Source organism: Neoarius graeffei, chromosome 9, assembly GCF_027579695.1.
Source record: "Neoarius graeffei isolate fNeoGra1 chromosome 9, fNeoGra1.pri, whole genome shotgun sequence".
In the NCBI taxonomy this organism is placed as follows: Eukaryota; Metazoa; Chordata; class Actinopteri; order Siluriformes; family Ariidae; genus Neoarius; species Neoarius graeffei.
The window spans coordinates 45,487,362-45,510,528 of NC_083577.1; the positions used below are offsets into that span (position 1 = coordinate 45,487,362).

Consider the following 23,167-nt stretch of genomic DNA (forward strand, 5'->3'; position numbering starts at 1 on the left):
TTGCATAGCATTATAATAAAAAAAAAGACCTGCTTCTTATCCAGTCTCATTTTGAACTATATTTCAGTAAACTATACTGGAATTTAAAAAAAAACCCTCAAATATAGCAATCTGATTAGCTGAAAAACATTTTAGACAGATTGTTATATCTGATAAAAGCATGGCTATTTGTGGCTCCATGGCTCCTGTATCATTTTGCTGACAACCGCGTGTACCTACTAGAACAGCAATGGTTTTCAAGCTGTTACTTCAATACTTCAAGCTGTTAATCATCAATATCAGAAAAGAAGTATTAGAAAAGATAACATACAGCTTTATACCCTGTAACCTGTTTTGGTCAGATGCAGAAGAAAAGTAAGATGCCATACACAGTTTAATAAAGGGCAATTTAGAGTTGCCAGTTCATCAGACCGTTAAATGTACTTTCTATAGAAGTTGGGAAATTTTGCTTAAGTAATGCAGTGTTCAAAGAACATAATCATCTGGACAAACCAAACATGATAACTAAATGATTGATTATTCTATAATATATATTGTACATTCATGGTTCAGGTTTAGCCCAAGTTTATTTATCCATACCATATCTTGGCCAAATTAACCAGATTACAGCCAGATATAGGTCAAATGCGCATTTTATCTGGGGTGTTGTGCAAATAACATCATGGCTGTGATGATCTACAGAACTAGCTGAAGCTGTGATGATAATGTATCATGTCTTCTATTGCTGAATGTTTCATTAAAGCAATAGCAACAGCCTATTCTAAGAACACTGCATGTGAGGTACGAATGCACCCTGAATGGGCTGCTGGTCCATCACAAGGCACCATGTACACACCATCATGAAAACATCAGTTGAGGCAATAACCTTTGGTAAGAATGGCATTCATCACTGGAGTACTATTCCAGAGATGTGTGGAATCTATGGCAAGATGCTTTGAAGATGTTCTAGTGTCTCTTTGTGGCCCAACACCTTACTGTGTTCAGTGTGGAGCCTCCCCCCACCACACACACACTTTAAGGTCCAAAAAACAGGAGTGCAGTTCAGTTCTATTGTAAAATTGTTCAAATTATTGTTCTAAAATAAATGTGAAGACTTAAATGTGATTAAGTTTGATCAGGTCCAAATGCTCTGTAATAGGAGCTACAAGGAGTCGTCCTCCAGGTGATCATCCTCATCCATTCATCCCCCCCAACCAGTAAACTTGGGGGAAACACTGATGTTTTTTTCCTCTTTCATTTACATCTTACATCCATCCATCCATTATCTGTAACCGCTTATCCTGTGCAGGGTCACAGGCAAGCTGGAGCCCATCCCAGCTGACTATGGGCGAGAGGCGGGGTACACCCTGGACAAGTCGCCAGGTTATCGCAGGGCTGACATAGAGACAAACAACCATTCATACTCACATTTACAGTCAATTTAGAGCCACCAATTAGCCTAACCTGCATGTCTTTGGACTGTGGGGGAAATCATAGCACCCGGAGGAAACCCACGCAGACACGGGGAGAAAATGCAAACTCCGCACAGAAAGGCCCTCGCCGGCCACTGGGCTCGAACCCGGACCTTCTTGTTGTGAGGCGACAGTGCTAAACACTACACCACCGTGCCGCCCTCATTTGTCACACTGTATTTAAAATAGGGCATGACGATCCTTCAAATAGACACTGAAAAAAAAGGCCTCTGACCATTATAACCTTGAGTTTAGTTCTCTCAGACTGCTTTTCTCCCGGCCTTCTAATCTCTAAAGTGGCATTGGATTTGTCCTTGGCAGAAAGCTTAAAATCATGCCTCCCTTCTCATCACTCTGTGAGCCTCCAGACATCGGCATTTTCCTTCTAATCCCCGAGTGTCTTAGCAGTCTTTTGTTTCTTGTCTCTGGAATATTCTAGGCAGCAGAAACTATAGCTACGGTATGTCTTTCACTGGAGATGTGTGTGTGGTAACAGGAGCATACGGCTTTCTCGGAGGAAAGCTAGTTAAGCTGCTACTAGAGGAAGAGAATTTTGCAGAGATTCGACTGTTAGACAGATGTATTCGACCTGAACTCACACAGTCACTAGAAGGTAAATGTCAATCCTGACTTTTTAACCTTTCTATCTAATTTACTGACAAACCCGTGCTGTGCTTTTTTTTTTTTTACATTACATTCTCAGCAGGGGCGACACGGTGGTGTAGTGGTTAGCGCTGTCGCCTCACAGCAAGAAGGTCCGGGTTCGAGCCCCGTGGCCGGCGAGGGCCTTTCTGTGTGGAGTTTGCATATTCTCCCCTTGTCCGTGTGGGTTTTCTCCGGGTGCTCCGGTTTCCCCCACAGCCCAAAGACATGCACGTTAGGTTAACTGGTGACTCTAAATTGACCGTAGGTGTGAATGTGAGTGTGAATGGTTGTCTGTGTCTATGTGTCAGCCCTGTGATGACCTGGCGACTTGTCCAGGGTGTACCCCGCCTTTCACCCGTAGTCAGCTGGGATAGGCTCCAGCTTGCCTGCGACCCTGTAGAACAGGATAAAGCGGCTAGAGATAATGAGATGAGACATTCTCAGCAGTCATATACAGTAGGTATAACAGTATGTGAAGTATTGTTGACAGTATTGAGAGTATATTGCTCAAAAAAATGAGATGTACAGTGTCTTGCAAAAGTATTTCTCCCGCTTGGTTTTTGTCCTGTTTTGTCGCATTACAAGATGGAATTACAATGGCTTTTTGGAGGGTTAGCACCATTTGATTTACACAACATGCCTACCACTTTAAAAGGTGCAAAATGTTGTTTTATTGTGACACAAACAATAATTAAGATGAAAAAACAGAAATCTGGAGTGTGCATAGGTATTCACCCCCTTTCGTATGAAACCCTTAAATAAGAGCTGGTCCAACCAATTCACTTCATAAGTCACATAATTAGTTGATTAACATCCACCTGTGTGCAAGAGTGCCACATGATCTTTCACATGATGTCTGTATAAAATCAACCTGTTCTGGAAGGACCCTGACTCTGCAACACTACTAAGCAAGCAACATGACAACCAAGGAGCATCCAAACAGGTCAGAGACAAAGTTGTGGAGAAGTGTAGATCAGGGTTGGGTTATAAAAAATATCCCAAACTTTGAATATCCCAGGGAGCACCATTAAATCCATTATAGCAAAAATGGAAAGAATATGTCACCACTACAAACCTGACAAGAGAAGGCCACCCACCAAAACTCACAGGCCAGGCAAGGAGGGCATTAATCAGAGATGCAACAAAGACACCAAAGATAACACTGAAGGAGCTGCAAAGATCTACAGCAGAGATGGGAGTATCTGTCCATAGGACCACTTTAAGCCGTACACCACTCCACAGAGCAGGGCTTCATGGAAGAGTGGCCAGAAAAAAAGCCATTGCTTAAGGAAACACATTTGGAGTTTGCACAACATGTGGCAGACTCCCCAAACACATGGAAGAAAATGCTCTGGCACTAAATACAGGGCACTTCTGGAGGAAAACCTGTTTGAGTCGGCCAGAGGTTTGAGACTGAGATGAAAGTTCACATTCCAGCAGGAAAATGACCCTAAACATACTGCTAAAGCTACACTGGAGTTGTTTAAAGGGCAACATTTAAATGTCTTGGAACAGCCTTGTCAAAGCCCAGACCTCAATCCAATTCAATTGAGAATCTGTGGCATACTGTAACTTGAAGATTGCTGTACACCAACACAGCCCATCTAACTTGAAGGAGTTGGAGCAGTTTTGCCTTGAGGAATGGGCAAAAATCCCAGTGGCTAGATGTGCTAAGCTAATAGAGACGTACCCCAAGAGACTTGCAGCTGTAATTCCAGGAAAAGGTGGCTCTACAAAGTATTGACTTTGGGGGGTGAATACCTATGCACACTCCAGATTTCTGTTTTTTCATCTTCATTATTGTTTGTGTCATAATAATAAAAAAAAAACTAATTTGCACCTTTAAAGTTGTAGGCATGCTGTGTAAATCAAATGGTGTTGTTAACCCCCCCCCAAAAAAAAAAATCCATTTTAATTCTAGCTTGTAATGCGACAAAACAGGACAAACACCAAGGGGGATGAATACTTTTGCAAGACATTGTACAACATGATAAACTACATGTACCTGTCATTTTGTTTTTAGCTTTGGATAAAGTCTTCAGAGAACAAACAGCAGAATATTTCACAATAATTTGTAACACGTTTACTGGTTGTGGTTATTAGATTGCCAGGGTGAGACAAAGCTGAGTACGTTTGAAGGAGACATCAGGGACAGTGACCTGCTGAAGAAAATCTGTAAAGGAGCATCCATCGTTTTCCACACTGCCTCTCTCATCGATGTCACTGGAGCTATTAAATATAGTGAACTGTATGAGGTAAATGTGAAAGGTGAGGGGTTATTTGTTGAGTTGCCTTGTTTTTTATTTACCCTGTATTCTTTAGCCTTTTCTTTAGCCTGTATCTAAGGGCATAGGTTTATATTCTTTTTATATCTATAAGATAATGCAATCAACAAATCTCAAATCCCATCATGAAATTGATTGAATGACGTTTGAATCCTATTAATCTGTTGCTACAAATAAAGTTAAGCACATGAGGTAGAGAAAGCCTGTGCAAGGAGTGGATACAAAACACCAACCATAACAGTTAATATATACAGATTAGAGATATAACCAACCAAATATGAATACATTAGAAATGGTTCCATTTCCCAAAACCTAAACCACTATGACCCTGACCAGATAGTTACTAAGTGAATGAATGATTTAATGAATGATTAAATGCTGAATGACCATGCATGTTCTGCAGTTAATCATTCATTCTTAGTAACAACCTGGTCTAGGTTACAATGGTTGAGGGTTTTTGTTGTTGTGGTGGTGTGTGTGTGTGTTTTTTTTTTTTAAATAAATACAGTACCAGTCAAAAGTTTGGACACACCTACTCATTCATAGGTTTTTCCACGGGCGCAGATAGAGGGGGGGGGATTCGTCCCACCCAGATTTAAATTCACCTCGTTCGGTCCGCCCCACTTATAGGGAGGAAAAAACGTCTATGCTGTCTTTCTTTGCATAAGGCAAACCTCACGGAAAAATCAAAAGACTAATTACCATTCGGTTTATTGAGGTGCACAGCAGTACATACATAGTTGCAACTGCGCAGACTGCACAGGTTGCGAGCTCGAGCTTGGTTGCTATGGTTACCCATAACAAGTTTGACAGGCATATCAGGGACAGCGCCTCCTAGTTCAGGACCCCAACACGGCATGATGAAGGGTGCCAAAAGGCAGAAAACGATTGCATCGTTTTTTCAAAAAAAAAAAACCGACTGCAAGTAAACTGTGCCTTACTTTATCATATCACCTTGCAATTTTTTGATCGTCTGTTCAAAGTAATGTCGTAGTGAAAGTAAAATCGTACGGAGTAGAGATGCCTTTCTGGTAGCCTCCTTCTTTCGGTGGTAGCCTGTAGATACAGTGCTCAGAAGGCAGTTTTAATGTTTAATCTGGCGTTCCCTGCCATAATTTCAGCGAGCATATTGTTTCATAAGGAAACTTTGCGAAGAGTTGTTGACTGACTGCCGCTCACGCAACACACAGGCATAGTTAGAAAGTCAGGATGCACTGGTTTACACTTTACACACACACACACGGAGCCCAGCCTCTCGCTATCTTTAACAGTTGGAACTTAGCGGTTTTAAAACTAGTTTTGCAATTTCTGTGCGTGATGATAATGTGTAAACTTTGGATTTCCATAGGCTATGTTAAAATGTTATCATTGTCCTGGCCTGCAGGTAGTTCCTGGTGATGGCAGTGAGGGAGGTGAAATAACATGTATACACACTACCATTCAAAAGTTTGGGGTCACCCAGACAATTTTGTGTTTTCCATGAAAAGTCACACTTTTATTTACCACCATAATTTGTAAAATGAATAGAAAATATAGTCAAGACATTTTTCTGGCCATTTTGAGCATTTAATCGACCCCACAAATGTGATGCTCCAGAAACTCAATCTGCTCAAAGGAAGGTCAGTTTTATAGCTTCTCTAAAGAGCTCAACTGTTTTCAGCTGTGCTAACATGATTGTACAAGGGTTTTCTAATCATCCATTAGCCTTCTGAGGCAATGAGCAAACACATTGTACCATTAGAACACTGGAGTGAGAGTTGCTGGAAATGGGCCTCTATACACCTATGGAGATATTGCACCAAAAACCAGACATTTGCAGCTAGAATAGTCATTTACCACATTAGCAATGTATAGTGTATTTCTGATTAGTTTAAAGTGATCTTCATTGAAAAGAACAGTGCTTTTCTTTCAAAAATAAGGACATTTCAAAGTGACCCCAAACTTTTGAACGGTAGTATATAATATTATATATATATATATATATATACACACACAAAATGGAATCATTTGCTGACAGCTCAGTCCCCCCCAGTTCAAAAATCCTATCTGCGCCCCTGGGTTTTTCTGCATATTGTCTATTTTCTACATTGTAGAACAATACTGAAGACCTCAAAACTATAAAATAACAGATATGGAACATGTATGGAATTATGTGGTAAACAAAAAAAGTGGTTGAATATTTGTAGGATGTATATGGAATTATCACTGCAGATAAACTGATTATATCTTGGATATACACATCAACATCTGAAATTTTTCTTCAGTAGGTTCCTTCCTGTAGAAGTATATATTTAAGAGTATTTGAAGTATACAGTGCCTTGCAAAAGTATTCATCCCCCTTTGTGTTTGTCCTGTTGTCATATTACAAGCTAGAATTAAAATACATTTGGGGGATTTAGCACCATTTGATTTACACAACATGCCTACAACTTTAAAGGTGAAAATTGTTTTATTGTGACACAAACAATAATTAAGATGAAAAAAACAGAAATCTGGAGTGTGCATAGGTATTCACCCCCCACAGTCAATACTTTGTAGAGCCACCTTTTGCTGCAATTACAGCTGCAAGTCTCTTGGGGTACGTCTCTATTAGCTTAGCACATCTAGCCACTGAGCTATTTGCCCATTCCTCAAGGCAAAACTGTTCCAACTCCTTCAAGTTAGATGGGCTGGATTGGTATACAGCAATCTTTAAGTTATGCCACAGATTCTCAACTGGATTGAGGTCTGGACTTTCATTAGGCCATTCCAAGACATTTAAATATGATCCCTTTAAACAACTCCAGTGTAGCTTTAGCAGTATGTTTAGGGTCATTATCCTGCTGGAATGTGAACCTTTGTCCCAGTTTCAAACCTCTGGCTGACTCAAACAGGTTTTCCTCCAGAACTGCCCTGTATTTAGTGCCATCCATCTTTCCTTCAGTCCTGACCAGCTTTCCTGTCCCTGCAGATAAAAAATATCCCCACAGCATGATGCTGCCACCACCATGCTTCACTGTAGGAATGGTGTTCTCAGGGTGTTGGGTTTGCATGATGTGGCGTTTCCCATGATGGCCAAAAAGATCAAATTTGGTCTCATTTGAGCAGAGAATCTTCTTCCGTGTGTTTGGGGAGTCTGCCACATGCTGTTGGGCAAACTCCAAACGTGTTTTCTTCAGCAATTACTTTTTTCTGGCCACTCTTCCATAAAGCCCCACTTTGTGGATCATATGGCTTAAAGTGGTCCTATGGACAGATACTCCCATCTCCACTGTGGATCTTTGCAGCTCCTTCAGTGTTATCTTTGGCAGGGGCGGAGCTAAGGGGTGGCCAGAGGGGGCTGTGGCCACCCCAGGGCACGCCTTGGCCCCGACCTGGCCACCCCAGGGGCGGACAATAAAATTTATAAAACCGATATGTCCCATGAAATGTTAGTTCTGCCCGCTGGATTTTTGTTCCGCCTATTTGGTTTCTGCGGGGATGCATATTACCGTCAGTGTTGTGCATGAACATGTTCAAAAGAACGCATTCACTGAACACGCTCGTTTTTCCATGAACTTTGAACTGAACGCAACAACTTTGTAATGAAAGAACTTGAACGTGAATTCGTTCAAATTATGCGACATGAACGACAAACATGAAGATGAACGAAACATGAAACCTGATGAATCGAGTGGCACGTCTACTTGCAAGATATTTTACGTTCTACTACTTCACTGTCAGTCTGATGTTGTCACTCACTGCCCTGAGGTGCCGCATGTGTGCAATGCATCATGGATAACGTAGTGTGAAGCCGGATATAGTGGATGGCTCTATGATTTGGCTCCATACTACGTTACCCATGATGCAGCAGAGCAGAGTAGGCGTAACCCAGCGTTCCCTAGCTACAGGCAGCAGACAGCGCGCACACCACAGCCGGCGCACACTCACAGCAACATGGCCAGTGAAAGTTCAAGTAGCGGCACGGAGAACACAGATGAGTACAATGCCAAATAATTTTAGAAATTTGATTGTTGTGTGCATACACATGTGTACTGAAGAATGAGGCTATCTGAAGTTTTCCTGTTTTGTATTTTGAGAAATAAAAAGCCCTTGAGCATGCATCCCTCTGTCTGATCAATATGGTTGATATGGTCAATGCTGTTGATATGGATCTTAAAATAGCACTCCTTCAGTGTATATACATATTGGCAGTCATCTTTTTAGAAACACACATTTATGAGGAAGTCTAGTTGTCGTTTATTAGAAGTTACTGTTAGTTGAAACTGAAAGCATTTGTTTGAAGTCACGTGTAACGTTTTGGTAGCAGTGGTTGAGTCAGTGAAGAAATCAAAATATTTTGTCCTTTTTTCCATATATAGTATGTACAATGGGCGGCACGGTGGTGTAGTGGTTAGCGCTGTCGCCTCACAGCAAGAAGGTCCTGGGTTCGAGCCCCGGGGCCGGCGAGGGCCTTTCTGTGTGGAGTTTGCATGTTCTCCCCGTGTCCGCGTGGGTTTCCTCCGGGTGCTCCGGTTTCCCCCACAGTCCAAAGACATGCAGGTTAGGTTGACTGGTGACTCTAAATTGACCGTAGGTGTGAATGTGAATGGTTGTCTTTGTCTATGTGTCAGCCCTGTGATGACCTGGCGACTTGTCCAGGGTGTACCCCGCCTTTCGCCCGTAGTCAGCTGGGATAGGCTCCAGCTTGCCTGCGACCCTGTAGAAGGATAAAGCGGCTAGAGATAATGAGATGAGAATGTACAATAACTTCCATTTTGTGTGATAGAATATAATATCTATAATATGTGAGTAGTTTTGAGCTAGAATGTAGCATATGATTTTATATTTTCATATCCCACCTAAAAGTAAAATGAACTGAACTTTGAACTAGTTCAGAATTAAAACTGAACTATGAACGTGAACAGTTCACTTTTAACATGTTTGAACTGAACTTGAACTAGTTCAAAAAAAGTGTGAACTTGCACAACACTGATTACCGTAACACAAACATTTTGCGCATTCAAGCAGCAGGTGGATGAGCAGGTTGTCGTGACGGTGGTGGTATCAGATAGTCATGCTCTAGTCCAACAACACAACAACCTACGAACTACGTGAACGTGCAATTAATTTGGGATGCAAGTTATTCATCTCTTATACTCTCAAGTTCTCACTTTGTAGACATACAGTTACAATTCTGTCCTCAGACAATTCAGAGTTCCAGAAATCTCCCGAGTTTCCAGAAATCTCCACTCTGCCCGGGGTTTTTGAAAGTATCCGTTTTCAGTGACTGAAACCTTCGTTTACATGTAAATGCAACCGGATAGATAAATATGCGTCTTTATAGATATCCAGCTACAGTGGGATTTGTGCTGTGTGCACACACAGATACTAGATAGATATAGAGAAAATATAGAGATGTTGTGTGATGTTTATATTAATGTGTGTGAGATGTGTGTTACTGGTGGGAGTACACATTGATTAATAATTGTCACACTCATACATACACAACACTCATGCATTCTCTCAACACACACTCTCCCCCTACCCCTCTCTCTCACACACACACACACACACTCCCCCTACCCCCCCCTCTCTCACACACTCTCCCCCTACCCCCTCATGCACCACATTTCTATATTTACATGTAACACACTCACTCATACACAACACTTATGCACTCTCTTAACACACTATCTCACTCTCACACACAATTTGTGCACTACATTTCTATATTTACATATAACATTCATACACAACACAGACACACAACTCATGCACTAAATTTTTATATTTAAATGTAACACTCATGCACTGTCTTAACACGCTCTCTCTTTCATATATGAACACGTACTTCACACTCTTAACACACACTGTCTTTCTCTCACTCACTATAAGCAGGGCTTTGAACCGGTTCAAGGAACGAAAACGAAAACCGGGAACTTTTTCTATTTCACATGGAACAGAAACGAAACCAGAAACTTTATTATTTTTTATGTTCCGGAACAGAAACGCTTATTAAAAATAAATGGTAACCGGTTAATACCAGTTTTTATTTCGTTCCTCAACGTTTCCGTAGCCTACAAATAAAAAAGCCATTCTTCTCCTGCGCAAGTTTCTATGACCCGCTGGGGTTCACTTCCTGTATGACGTTCGCTGACTGAATGGAGAGAGCGGGAAGGTGGACTACTATCACGTCTCCATTACTGAGTGTCTGAGCAAAGAAGAGCCTGAACGATGCAACCTCCCTATTGGCTGTTTGTAAAAATGTATCAGTTGTTGCCCTTCCCACGGGAATCATCGCGGGCTCGAGAGACGAGACCTGACGAGTTAGTTCGTTGGTAGCAGAACAAAATGTCTGGACACAAATCGGGTTTTCAGAAAAGGAAAGAAAATAAACGGAGGGTCGAAAATACAAAAAAGGAGGCAGAAAATGCAAAACGAGTTTTAAGGTAGGACAAATGGTTACTTTTCTGAGGCAGCCCGCCGTGGCTGCCTGCAGGCTTATTTATTATAGCCCATTTAGTTAAAATAGTTGATATAAAATGTTTATAGTTATGTGATGGTTGTCCTGATTTAGACTGGTGTGTTTTTTTTTTTTGGGGGGGGGGGGGGGGGTTTGCGCGATGTTGCACCCGGGTCCAGATTAGGGCAGAACCGGCCCTGGCTACATTTCAGCTGTAGTTTGTTTTATGTATGTATGTACTTGCATAGATGTGTACTTGGTCTTCCAATATGGCGCTGTGGCAGCGGGGGCGTGGTCAAGCGCCGGTCTGTGACAGGAGGGCGGAGTCAGGGAAGGTAAGTGGCAGAATCACGCCACCTGAGAGCAATTAACCTGTTTGTGTGTCTTCCCAGTGACTGCGCCCTATATCAGGAGGGAGAGCGAGAGCAGAAGGAGCTCAGCCCTGAACCAGACGCCGGTTGTGTGTCTGTCATTGTTATACTGAAAAGTGTGGCAATAAAGCCCTTTATAAAACCTGATCTCTGTTCTGCCGTCCTCTGTGCTCCACCCACACGTAGGGTCTCTTACAGTGGTGCCGGAACCCGGGACAGTGGAGCACCAAACCAGCAGCCCCATGGAATCCTCCCCGTTCGCCGATCTGGTCCACGCCCTCGCCACGGCTCAGCAAAGCCAGCACCAGGCACTCGTTACGCTCCGAAAGGAGCAGGAGCAGCGCTTCGAAGCCCTGGTGCTGGCCCAGCAGGAAGATCGCGAGGCGTTCCGGCATCTCCTCGCGTCGGCGGGGTCCACCAGCGCTCCGGCCGCGGGCCCGTCTCCCCTCATTGTCACCAAGATGGGCCCGCAGGACGACCCCGAGGCGTTCATCACGTTGTTTGAACAGGTCGCCGAAGCCTCGGGGTGGCCGATGGAGCAGCGCGCGGCGCGCCTCCTCCCCCTGCTCACGGGAGAGGCACAGCTGGCCGCGCTACAGCTCCCCGCCGACCGCCGGCTGGCCTTCGCGGACCTCCGCCGGGCCGTCCTCCAGCGCGTGGGGCGCACACCGGAGCAACAGCGCCAGCGCTTCCGCGCGCTGCGACTGGAGGAAGTCGGCCGGCCGCTCGCGTTCGGCCAGCAGCTCCGGGACGCCTGCTGGCGGTGGCTGAGGGCCAACGATCGCGACGCCGAGGGAATCGTCGACCAGGTGGTACTGGAACAGTTCATCGCCCGCTTACCAGCCGGAACCGCGGAGTGGGTCCAGTGCCACCGCCCGGCGTCGCTGGATCAGGCAGTCGAGCTGGCGGAGGATCATCTGGCGGCTGTCCCGGCGGCAGGACAGCAGATGGCATCTCTTCTCTCCTCTTCTCTCTCTCTTTCTCCCCCTCCTCCTGTGTCCTGTCCTCGCCCCATTCCCCCTCCGCGGAGGCGGGGGCCGGCACCCCCCCAGCCGGCCCGCCGCACCCGCGGTGCCCTCCCGTTTCTCCCTTCTGTGTCTGTCTCTCCCCCACCTCAGGTGAGTGAACCCCAGATCACCGGTGCAGAGGGAAAGCCCGGGCCGGTTTGCTGGCGCTGCGGGGAACCGGGCCACCTTCAACAGCAGTGCACGGCAATGGAAGTGGGCGCGGTGGTTCGGATCCCCGACGCGCCAGAGGCCGCCCTCGATCGGGCCGGAGCGTATCGCATACCGGTGAGTATCCAAGGGGCTACATATCAGGCGTTGGTGGATTCTGGTTGTAATCAGACCTCAATTCGCCAAAGCCTGGTTCAAAACGAGGCATTGGGGGGAGCACAAGGGGTGAAGGTGTTATGTGTGCACGGGGATGTTCACAGCTACCCTTTGGTGTCGGTCCACATTATTTTCAGAGGGGAAAAATTCATAGTAAAGGCGGCGGTTAATCCTCGCCTTACCCACTCTCTAATTTTGGGGACTGATTGGCCGGGATTTCGGGGTTTAATGACACGCCTAGTCGAGAGTGGGTCCTGCCATTTGACAGGGGGAGGTCCCGGTGTCGCTTTGGCGGGAGCAGCTGTCACAGAGCCGTCTACGTCATCTCCGCGTCAGAGTGAGGAGCCGCCGGCTCCTCCTCTCTCTATTGGGGAATCCCTCGCGGATTTCCCATTAGAGCAGTCGCGAGACGAGACTCTGCGGCATGCGTTTGACCAAGTGAGAGTAATCGATGGTCAAACGCTCCAGCCGAACGCCACCCCGTCCTTCCCCTACTTCGCGATTATGAAGGATAGATTATACCGAGTGACGCAGGACACTCAAACGAAAGAGCGAGTCACGCAGCTTTTAATTCCGAAGAGCCGCCGGGAATTGGTATTCCAGGCGGCTCACTTTAATCCCATGGCTGGACACTTAGGGCAGGATAAGACACTAGCCCGAATAATGGCCCGTTTCTATTGGCCGGGGATTCGCGGCGATGTCCGTAGGTGGTGTACGGCATGCCGCGAATGCCAGTTAGTAAACCCAGCGGCCATTCCAAAAGCGCCTTTGCGCCCTCTACCGTTAATCGAGACCCCGTTTGAGAGAATTGGGATGGATCTCGTCGGGCCATTAGATCGGTCAACACGAGGGTACCGCTTTATATTAGTTCTGGTGGACTATGCAACGCGATACCCGGAAGCAGTGCCTCTGCGCAATATCTCAGCACGCAGTATTGCAGAGGCACTCTTCCGCGTCATCTCCCGAGTTGGAATCCCGAAAGAGATTCTGACTGATCAAGGCACTACGTTTATGTCACGAACACTGCGCGAACTGTATGGGTTATTGGGGATTAAGCCGATCCGCACCAGCGTGTATCACCCACAAACGGACGGTTTAGTGGAACGATTCAACCGCACCCTCAAAAATATTATTAAAAAATTCGTAAGTGAGGACGCACGTAACTGGGATAAGTGGCTCGAACCCTTGCTGTTCTCAGTGCGAGAGGTCCCCCAAGCCTCCACGGGGTTCTCCCCGTTTGAATTATTATATGGGCGTAAGCCGCGCGGCATCCTGGACGTGCTGCGGGAAAATTGGGAGGAGGGACCTTCACAAAGTAAGAACGAAATTCAGTACGTTATGGACCTGCGTGCAAAACTCCACACGCTCACCCACCTAACTCAGGAGAATTTGCGGCAGGCCCAGGAACGGCAAGCCCGCCTGTACAACAAGGGTACGCGCCTTAGAGAGTTCACTCCGGGAGATAAGGTACTCGTACTGTTGCCCACGTCGAGCTCCAAATTGATCGCCAAGTGGCAAGGACCCTTTGAGGTCACACGGCGAGTCGGGGACGTCGACTATGAGGTGAGGCGAACGGACAGGGGTGGGGCGCTACAGATTTACCACCTCAACCTGCTTAAACTCTGGAACGAGGAGGTCCCCGTGGCGTTGGTGTCGGTAGTTCCAGAGAAGGCGGAGCTGGGGCCGGAGGTTCAAAAAGGGACATTGGCATCACGTACCTCTCCGGTCCCCTGTGGAGACCACCTCTCCCCGACCCAACTCACGGAGGTCGCCCAGTTGCAGACCGAGTTTTCGGATGTGTTCTCGCCCCTGCCCGGTCGCACTAACCTCATAGAGCACCACATAGAGACGCCCCCGGGGGTGGTAGTGCGTAGCCGCCCTTACAGGCTACCTGAACACAAAAAAAAGGTGGTTCGGGAAGAACTTCAGACCATGCTCGAAATGGGCATCGTCGAGGAGTCCTACAGTGACTGGAGCAGCCCGGTGGTCTTGGTACCCAAGGCCGACGGGTCGGTCCGGTTCTGTGTGGACTATAGAAAAGTCAACGCGGTGTCTAAATTCGACGCGTACCCAATGCCTCGTATTGATGAGTTGCTCGATCGACTCGGCACTGCTCGCTTTTATTCGACACTGGATTTGACGAAGGGATATTGGCAGATCCCCTTGACTCCACTATCCCGAGAAAAAACGGCCTTTTCCACACCGTTTGGTTTACACCAATTCGTCACCCTTCCGTTTGGGCTGTTTGGGGCCCCCGCAACGTTTCAGCGGCTGATGGACAGAGTCCTCCGCCCTCACGCCACATATGCGGCAGCATATTTAGATGACATAATCATCTATAGCAATGACTGGCAGCGGCACCTCGAACATCTGAGGGCCGTCCTTAGGTCGCTGAGGCGAGCGGGGCTCACAGCCAACCCAAAGAAGTGTGCGATTGGGCGGGTGGAAGTACGGTATCTGGGCTTCCACTTGGGCAACGGGCAGGTGCGTCCCCAAATTAATAAGACGGCAGCAATTGCGGCCTGCCCGAGGCCCAAGACCAAAAAGGGGGTGAGACAGTTCCTGGGGCTGGCTGGCTATTATCGCAGGTTTATACCTAATTATTCGGACGTCACCAGCCCGCTGACTGATCTCACTAAAAAGGGGGCACCAGATCCGGTCCAGTGGACGGAGCAGTGCCAGCGGGCTTTCTCAGAGGTAAAGGCTGCACTGTGTGGGGGGCCACTTCTACACTCCCCTGACTTTTCTCTCCCTTTTATGTTGCAGACCGATGCGTCGGACAGAGGGCTGGGGGCGGTTTTGTCCCAGGAGGTGGAGGGGGAGGACCGCCCTGTCCTGTATATCAGCAGGAAGCTGTCGGTGCGTGAGGGGCGCTACAGCACCATAGAGAAAGAGTGTCTGGCCATCAAGTGGGCGGTTCTTGCCCTCCGGTACTACCTGCTGGGGCGCCCTTTCACCCTCTGTTCGGACCACGCGCCCCTCCAGTGGCTCCACCGCATGAAAGATGCCAACGCGCGGATCACCCGTTGGTATCTGGCGCTCCAACCCTTTAATTTCAAGGTGGTCCACAGGCCGGGGGCGCAGATGGTCGTGGCGGACTTCCTCTCCCGTCAAGGGGGGGGGGAGTCGGCTGCAGGCCGGACGGCCGCCCGGCCTGAGTCGGGCGGTGGGGGTATGTGGCAGCGGGGGCGTGGTCAAGCGCCGGTCTGTGACAGGAGGGCGGAGTCAGGGAAGGTAAGTGGCAGAATCACGCCACCTGAGAGCAATTAACCTGTTTGTGTGTCTTCCCAGTGACTGCGCCCTATATCAGGAGGGAGAGCGAGAGCAGAAGGAGCTCAGCCCTGAACCAGACGCCGGTTGTGTGTCTGTCATTGTTATACTGAAAAGTGTGGCAATAAAGCCCTTTATAAAACCTGATCTCTGTTCTGCCGTCCTCTGTGCTCCACCCACACGTAGGGTCTCTTACAGGCGCCTAACAAAATCTCGCGGCGCGGTGACGTCATGCGGTAGCCCTCTATTGAGGTATTTCACCTGATGTCACAGGGTCACGTGACGCCCCGGTGTCCGCCATTTTGGACGGCAAGCTAGCTAATGTCAACAACAGTAGCTAGTATGTTACTGTAGCAATGTTTACGTTCAGTCATTTGGATGACTGTTAAAACCTTTCAGTCTCAAGTTTTTCCTTTACTGGATTTACTAGTTTACTGAGCCAGCGAGCCCCGGAGCGCTAGCTAGCCGGCCAGCCAGCCCCGGAGCGCGCTCAGTAAACTAGTAAATACAGTAAAGGAAAAACTTATAACGGGCCATGTCTCAACAGACTAAGAAGTTATTTCAATGACATTTAATAACATTTTGTTTATCCTGAGGACCGAAAGTAAATGAAAATGTGAACAAATCTTAGCTGTCAGTGAACAATCCTGGTGGAAGCAGGTAAATGTCATTCTCTAAGCCTGCTAACCTCAATTTTTGCAAATACCTCTCCCTCTGCTCGCCCTGTAAATGCCCTACGTCGCTGGATAGTGAAGGTGTTTTCTGCATCTCGCTCCTTTTTCTTTTATGTTTTTCGTTTGTCGCCTTCCTCGCATTCAAACTGATTCGAGCCGTGCCGTCCAAAATGGCAGCATCACATGACTTGGTCACGTGAGTGAAATACCTCAATAGGGCCTGACTAGCCTTTGGTAACACACTAAACGAATTATCTTTCTTTTTTGGCACTTTTTCTGTTTGTGTAGATGGGAAGACATACTGAGAATCCAAATCGCCAACATTTGAAATAATAATTGTTTTGAATTATTTCTTGTCTTATTTAATGAAGGTTGTAATAGAATTAGCCTACATTTGGCTTAAGCTGGATGAGACAGAGACATAACTTTTTATAGACATTTGTTAAACCGCTGACAGGGAACGTAATTAACCGTTCCGGGAACGAAATTTTTTTGTTCTAACCGGTTCGGGAACGTCTATTTAATGGTGGAACCCAAAACCGGAAACGTTAAAATTCCGTTTCTGTTCGGAACGAACCAATAGGAAAAAAATTCTGGTTCAAAGCCCTGACTATAAGATACAACTCATGCACTCTCAACACACACACACACCACTCATGCACTCTGAACACACACTCACCCACACACCACCCATGCACTACATTTCTATATTCACGTATAACACACAACACTCATGCACTCTGAACATACTCTCTCTCACACACACACACACACACACACACACAACTTATGCACTTCATTTTTGTGGTTGGTAGAAGAGAGCAACTGGACTTGCTTGAAGATTCTTGAAAATGTTTCACCTCTCATCCGAAAGGCTTTCTCAATTCTGTCTAATAGGGAGTATCAGGTATTTATCCTCTCATGGATCATCATAGAATCCGACATTTTTGTATTTACATGCAGCATATCTTCACACACACACAGTTCGTATACTACAGCTCATCTATATCTACATGCAGTGCACATACTTTCCCCCTCTCTCTCTCTCACACGCACACACCACTCATGCACTACACCTCATCTATGTCATGTGTTACATCAGTGTAACACTTTCTCTCACTCACACACACACACACATTTTGTAACTCAACACATTTAGTTTGTACAGTACTTACAATGGACAATATCACAACATGTGTTTACATATGTTGTATGTATAAGTATACAAGTATTTTCCTTAGCAAAGCACTCTTTATTCAAGCCTGACTAATATCCTTACTACTTCCCAGGTGCCTGGGGCAGGTGATCTTTTAGTTTTTACTTTTGCATTTTAGTAGTGATCGTTAAAATCCTGATGCTTAACTAGAGTAAACAAGTTGGATGGTTTCTTTGTTTTGCAGATGCTTTATGTTACATAAATTAATACATTAATTTCTGACCTCTTGGCTCGGATGGGTTTTGTTCATGAGTTAGGCACCAGATATGCCACCAGGTACATCAGAATACAGGAAATCAAATCTAGCTAATTCAAAATTTCTTGGGGGAGGACCTCCCTTTATTTAGTCACAGCATGGCCACCCCTTGTATATCCTTGGCCCCCCCATGTAAAAAATCCTGGCTACGCCACTGATCTGTGTCTTTGTTGCATCTCTGATTAATGCCCTCCTTGCCTGGTCTGTGAGTTTTGGTGGGCGGCCTTCTCTTGTCAGGTTTGTAGTGGTGACATATTCTTTCCATTTTGCTATAATGGAATTAATGGTGCTCCCTGGGATATTCAAAGTTTGGGATATTTTTTATAACCCAACCCTGATCTACACTTCTCCATAACTTTGTCTCTGACCTGTTTGGAGGCTCCTTGATTTTCATGTTGCTTGCTTAGTAGTGCTGCAGAGTCAGGGTCCTTCCAGAACAGGTTGATTTATACAGACATCATGTGACAGATCATGTGACACTTTGATTGCACACAGGTAGATTTTAATCAACTAATTATGTGACTTATGAAGTGAATTGGTTGGACCAGCTCTTATTTAGGGGTTGCATATGAAAGGGAGTGAATACCTATGCACACTCCAGATTTCTGTTTTTTCATCATAATTATTGTTTGTGTCACAATAAAACAACAATTTGCACCTTTAAAGCTGTAGGCATGTTGTGTAAATCAAATGGTGCTAACCATCCACAAATCCATTGTAATTCCATCTTGTAATGCAACAAAACAGGAAAAACATCAAGAGGGATGAATACTTTTCCAAGACACTGTACAAATTAGCAGCAAGAAGGACTTTACTTGTTGGTGGTAATGGCATCAAAGTTCTACTTGTTTACCAAAAGTTTTCCATTTCTGAGGACATAGTGGTAGGGTTCATATTTAATTTTAGAAAGAACAACAAATAAATAGAAAGAAAGACAGAAAAAAAACTTCCAGGTCACTTCAGGTTTAAATATGAATAGAGATAAAATATTTGAAGCCAAAACAGAAATTGATACAGATAGACTTATTGTAGTTTACCACTAATACAGAGGCAACAGAGCTTTAAGTGATTGAATGCCAAAAACCAAAAGAAAGGAAAAAAAACAAACTTTTTTTTTTTTGTTCTAGGTACCAAATTGCTTCTAGAGGCATGTATCCAGGAGAATGTTGCTTCCTTCATATACACCAGTAGCATTGAGGTTGCTGGTCCAAATCATCGTGGTGACCCTATTCTCAATGGCAATGAGGACACAGTGTACAACACTTACTTAAAGTTTCCCTACAGCCAGACCAAAAAGGAAGCTGAACAGCTATGCCTTAATGCCCAGGGTGAAATACTTCAAAATGGAGGCCGGCTGGCTACTTGTGTTCTCAGGCCAATGTATATGTATGGAGAGGGCTGCCGGTTTACTTTAGGTCATATGAGGGATGGAATCCAGAATGGTGATGTGTTACTGAGGACTTCACGACGTGAAGCTAAAGTCAATCCTGTGTACGTGGGAAATGCGACTCTTGCACATCTGCAGGCCGCACGAGCCCTGAAGGATTCAGAGAAGAGAGGTGTGGTTGGTGGAAACTTTTACTACATCTCCGATGACACTCCACCTGTCAGTTATTCTGACTTCAACCATGCTGTTCTGTTACCACTTGGCTTTGGCATCCAGGACAGACCATTCCTACCTTTCTTTATTCTTTACCTCATCTGCTTCCTCATGGAGGTTGTCCAAGTCCTGCTCCATCCCTTTCTACACTTTACCCCACCACTGAATAGGCAACTTTTAATAATGCTAAACACACCTTTCACCTTCTCTTATGAGAAGGCCCACCGAGATCTGGGATACACTCCTCGTTATAACTGGGAAGAGGCACGCAAACGGACTACTGATTGGCTAGCATCTGTCTTGCCCAGAGAAAGACAACAAATCAATATGAAATAAACCCACAATAGTGTACTTTTTGTTTTGCTCATTTTCAAATAGAATTTGGTTGCTTTAAAGTGTTAAATTTCTTTCCTGTAAACATTCTTTCCTGTAAAATGCCACATGCAAAAATCTAAAATCTTTCAAATGTGAGGTTTTAAAAAAGAACAATTTATTCCTCTTAGCCATTATAGAAGATTACTAATTGCAGAAAATCATTATTCAGGTCATTTAATTAAGCTGAACAAATCTAAATTAGTTTGTTAAAGATTATTTTTGCTTTGCTTTATTGTCTCATCTCATTATCTCTAGCCGCTTTATCCTTCTACAGGGTCGCAGGCAAGCTGGAGCCTATCCCAGCTGACTACGGGCGAAAGGCGGGGTACACCCTGGACAAGTCACCAGGTCATCACAGGGCTGACACATAGACACAGACAACCATTCACACTCACATTCACACCTACGGTCAATTTAGAGTCACCAGTTAACCTAACCTGCATGTCTTTGGACTGTGGGGGAAACCGGAGCACCCAGAGGAAACCCACACGGACAAAATGCAAACTCCACACAGAAAGGCCCTCGCCGGCCACGGGGCTCGAACCCGGACCTTCTTGCTGTGAGGCTACAGCACTAACCACTACACCACCGTGCCGCCCTGCTTTATTGTTTGTCTTTTTTTTTAACCATGACTATGCTTATTATTGCTCCAAAATGTGGACTATGTAATATGTGTAAACATTACTTTATCTGAATGATTTGCTTTTATTTGACATAATATAATCAATGCAAAAAATTAATCAGTAAAAGATAAATATCACAACACTATATTTCCTGCCTATGCACTGTTAGAAAATAAAGTGAAACTGCTTGTATTTGACTTCAGTTTACTGTCAATGAACTGTTCAGGAGATAGCAAAAAAGGGAAAAACAATTTGCCTCCCTGTTGATATTAAACCCATGTACTGAAGCTCCTAGTATCATCTATACAATATTCTATGATGTTATACCACTACTATATATATATATATATATATATAAAAATATGGGATTTTTTTTTATTTAACAGTTACTCCACGAAATTGAGTCATACATGAGTTGATGTGCATAGTGCCAAGTTGGCTATAAACCATGTACAATTGGATTGAATGGAATAATTGTTTTATTATATCCACACTCACTGGATTTTGAGAAACAGAGCGTTTTTATTTTTGCAAATTCGATAAATAAAAACTTTATACAAAACGTCCGACAAACTCATTTCCACTTAGAATGTAAACAAACCAGTGAAATGACAGTAGCAATTTGTGAAAAATGTGATAATAATAATTCTTGAAAAATAAAAAAGATACATTCTTACCATCAAATACTTTTATTCCATAGTTTGTTGCTTTTTTTGTATTTTGGGGGGTTTTGTCTTCGAGTCGAGTTTTTATTTTGTCCTCGGTTGGTTCAGCAACACACTCCACCACGGGCGATTGCTCTAAGACAACGAGGGAGGCTCAGCCTCCTCTAAAAATGACGAACATCGTGTAGGATGATTTGCGCTAGGCTTATGTTATAGCCGACCTTATAACATTGCTATTTCAGATCCAGAATCATAGAAATATATGTGCTCAACCCAACTACAGTGCGAAATCATTCCGTTATAACTTTCCCCAGTTCGCCTAATGTGTGCATGAGTTTTTCCCCTTCGTGACAGCGCGATGCAGCCCAGCCTCAGTGGACTTCAGTGGCATTTGGGAGCTATGCGCTTTTCAATATCAAAATGCAAGACGATTATTGGACAAATACTGCGAAAACGCCCACCCACGGACTCCCAGCCTCACAGTGGGAGGCAATGAGAGGGACATGGCTAAGCTTTCCGCGAGGAGACTGGTGATTGGTGAAAGTGGCCGGATATTTTCTTTGATTGACAGCTCATTTCAAATATAGACAGGCAGCGGTGAATCTCAGTTCAGTCCCATGCGGATTCGCAAGTGCTGTGGTGTATTGTAAGAGATCAGCTTACATTTAGATTTCATTCATTACATACGGTTTCTACCAGCTTTTTTAGTTTGTATATATTTTCATTGTAAATAAAGTGTAAATATAGTGTTGTCAAGTTTGCTATCTTAGTTCCAGAAATTTCGTTTAATTTGAGTGACTGAACTTGAACTTGAGGGGGCTAGTCAGCTAGCAAGAAAGCTGCGCACGGAGGCCAAGCATTGCTGATTTAATTTTGGCGAAGCCATTTGCCAGTCTTCCTTTCGAGAAAAAAATTAAAATTAAAGAGCAGGGTAGACCAACGCCTCAAATTGACTTGGTGAAAAAGGTAGGGAATAATACTTGTTCCTTTCAGCTCTCCTGGTACGAGAAAGTGAATTGGCTAACAGCAAGTTCAGTGACGAGGAAAATGTATTGTTGGACATGGATGGACCAAAAATATAGAATCTATTTAAAAATGTTTATGCTGAGTATATTATATTGGGGGCAGCACAGTGGTGTAAGTGGTTAGCGCTGTCGCCTCACAGCAAGAAGGTCCTGGGTTCGAGCCCCGGGGCCGGCGAGGGCCTTTCTGTGTGGAGTTTGCATGTTCTCCCCGTGTCCGCGTGGGTTTCCTCCGGGTGCTCCAGTTTCCCCCACAGTCCAAAGACATGCAGGTTAGGTTAACTGGTGACTCTAAATTGACCGTAGGTGTGAATGTGAGTGTGAATGGTTGTCTGTGTCTATGTGTCAGCCCTGTGATGACCTGGCGACTTGTCCAGGGTGTACCCCGCCTTTCGCCCGTAGTCAGCTGGGATAGGCTCCAGCTTGCCTGCGACCCTGTAGAAGGATAAAGCAGCTAGAGATAATGAGATGAGATGAATTAAACACAGCTACAATTTGGAAAACATTTTTAAACAAAAACACAGCCGAGAACATTTCACACTACAGACCTGGATTAAAAGTGAAAGGTTATCAAAATTGTCAATAAAACATTTCTCAGTCAAAATAAGTAAAATATAGGGAAAGTGTCATTGAATGAAATATGTGGCACCCAGCTCTATGTTTGGCTCCCCAAGGTCAGTGCTTGTGCCTATTCCAGAACACTCTGCTGTTACTGCTGAGGTTCCTGACAAAGAGCTGCTTTCAATAATGATCAATTTTTAAACAACATGCCACAATTTTAAAATATAAAATGTTAAAATATACCCCCCCCCCAACACCACCATCATGTATATTGGACAGTAGGCTAATGGGCCAAAAGAACCTGTTATTTCAGTTTGTGACCCTGCCAACAATCAGCCAGATCAGAGGCAAAAGTATGGGCAAAATTGATGTGTTTCTTTTTTCTTTTAAAATCTGGA

At 44.9% G+C, this 23,167-nt stretch overlaps 1 protein-coding gene across 1 annotated transcript; it reads left to right on the top strand.

Moving 5' to 3' along the window:
* The first annotated feature begins 1,913 nt into the window (after positions 1–1,913).
* Positions 1,914–19,859, top strand: hsd3b1 (hydroxy-delta-5-steroid dehydrogenase, 3 beta- and steroid delta-isomerase 1). Its single transcript, XM_060928724.1, has 3 exons — positions 1,914–2,064; positions 4,200–4,364; positions 19,051–19,859. The coding sequence occupies exons 1-3, from the start codon at positions 1,914–1,916 to the stop codon at positions 19,857–19,859; spliced, it is 1,125 nt and encodes a 374-aa protein (XP_060784707.1).
* Positions 19,860–23,167: the final 3,308 nt, after the last annotated feature.

What these genes read in the sequence shown, in the direction of transcription:
- hsd3b1 (XM_060928724.1), top strand. Translation starts at nt 1,914, where the DNA reads ATGTCTTTCACTGGAGATGTGTGTGTGGTAACAGGAGCATACGGCTTT. An exon ending in ACTCACACAGTCACTAGAAG is followed by an intron (nt 2,065 to 4,199) that starts GTAAATGTCAAT and finishes TGTGGTTATTAG; the next exon opens with ATTGCCAGGGTGAGACAAAG. An exon ending in GTATGAGGTAAATGTGAAAG is followed by an intron (nt 4,365 to 19,050) that starts GTGAGGGGTTAT and finishes TTTTTGTTCTAG; the next exon opens with GTACCAAATTGCTTCTAGAG.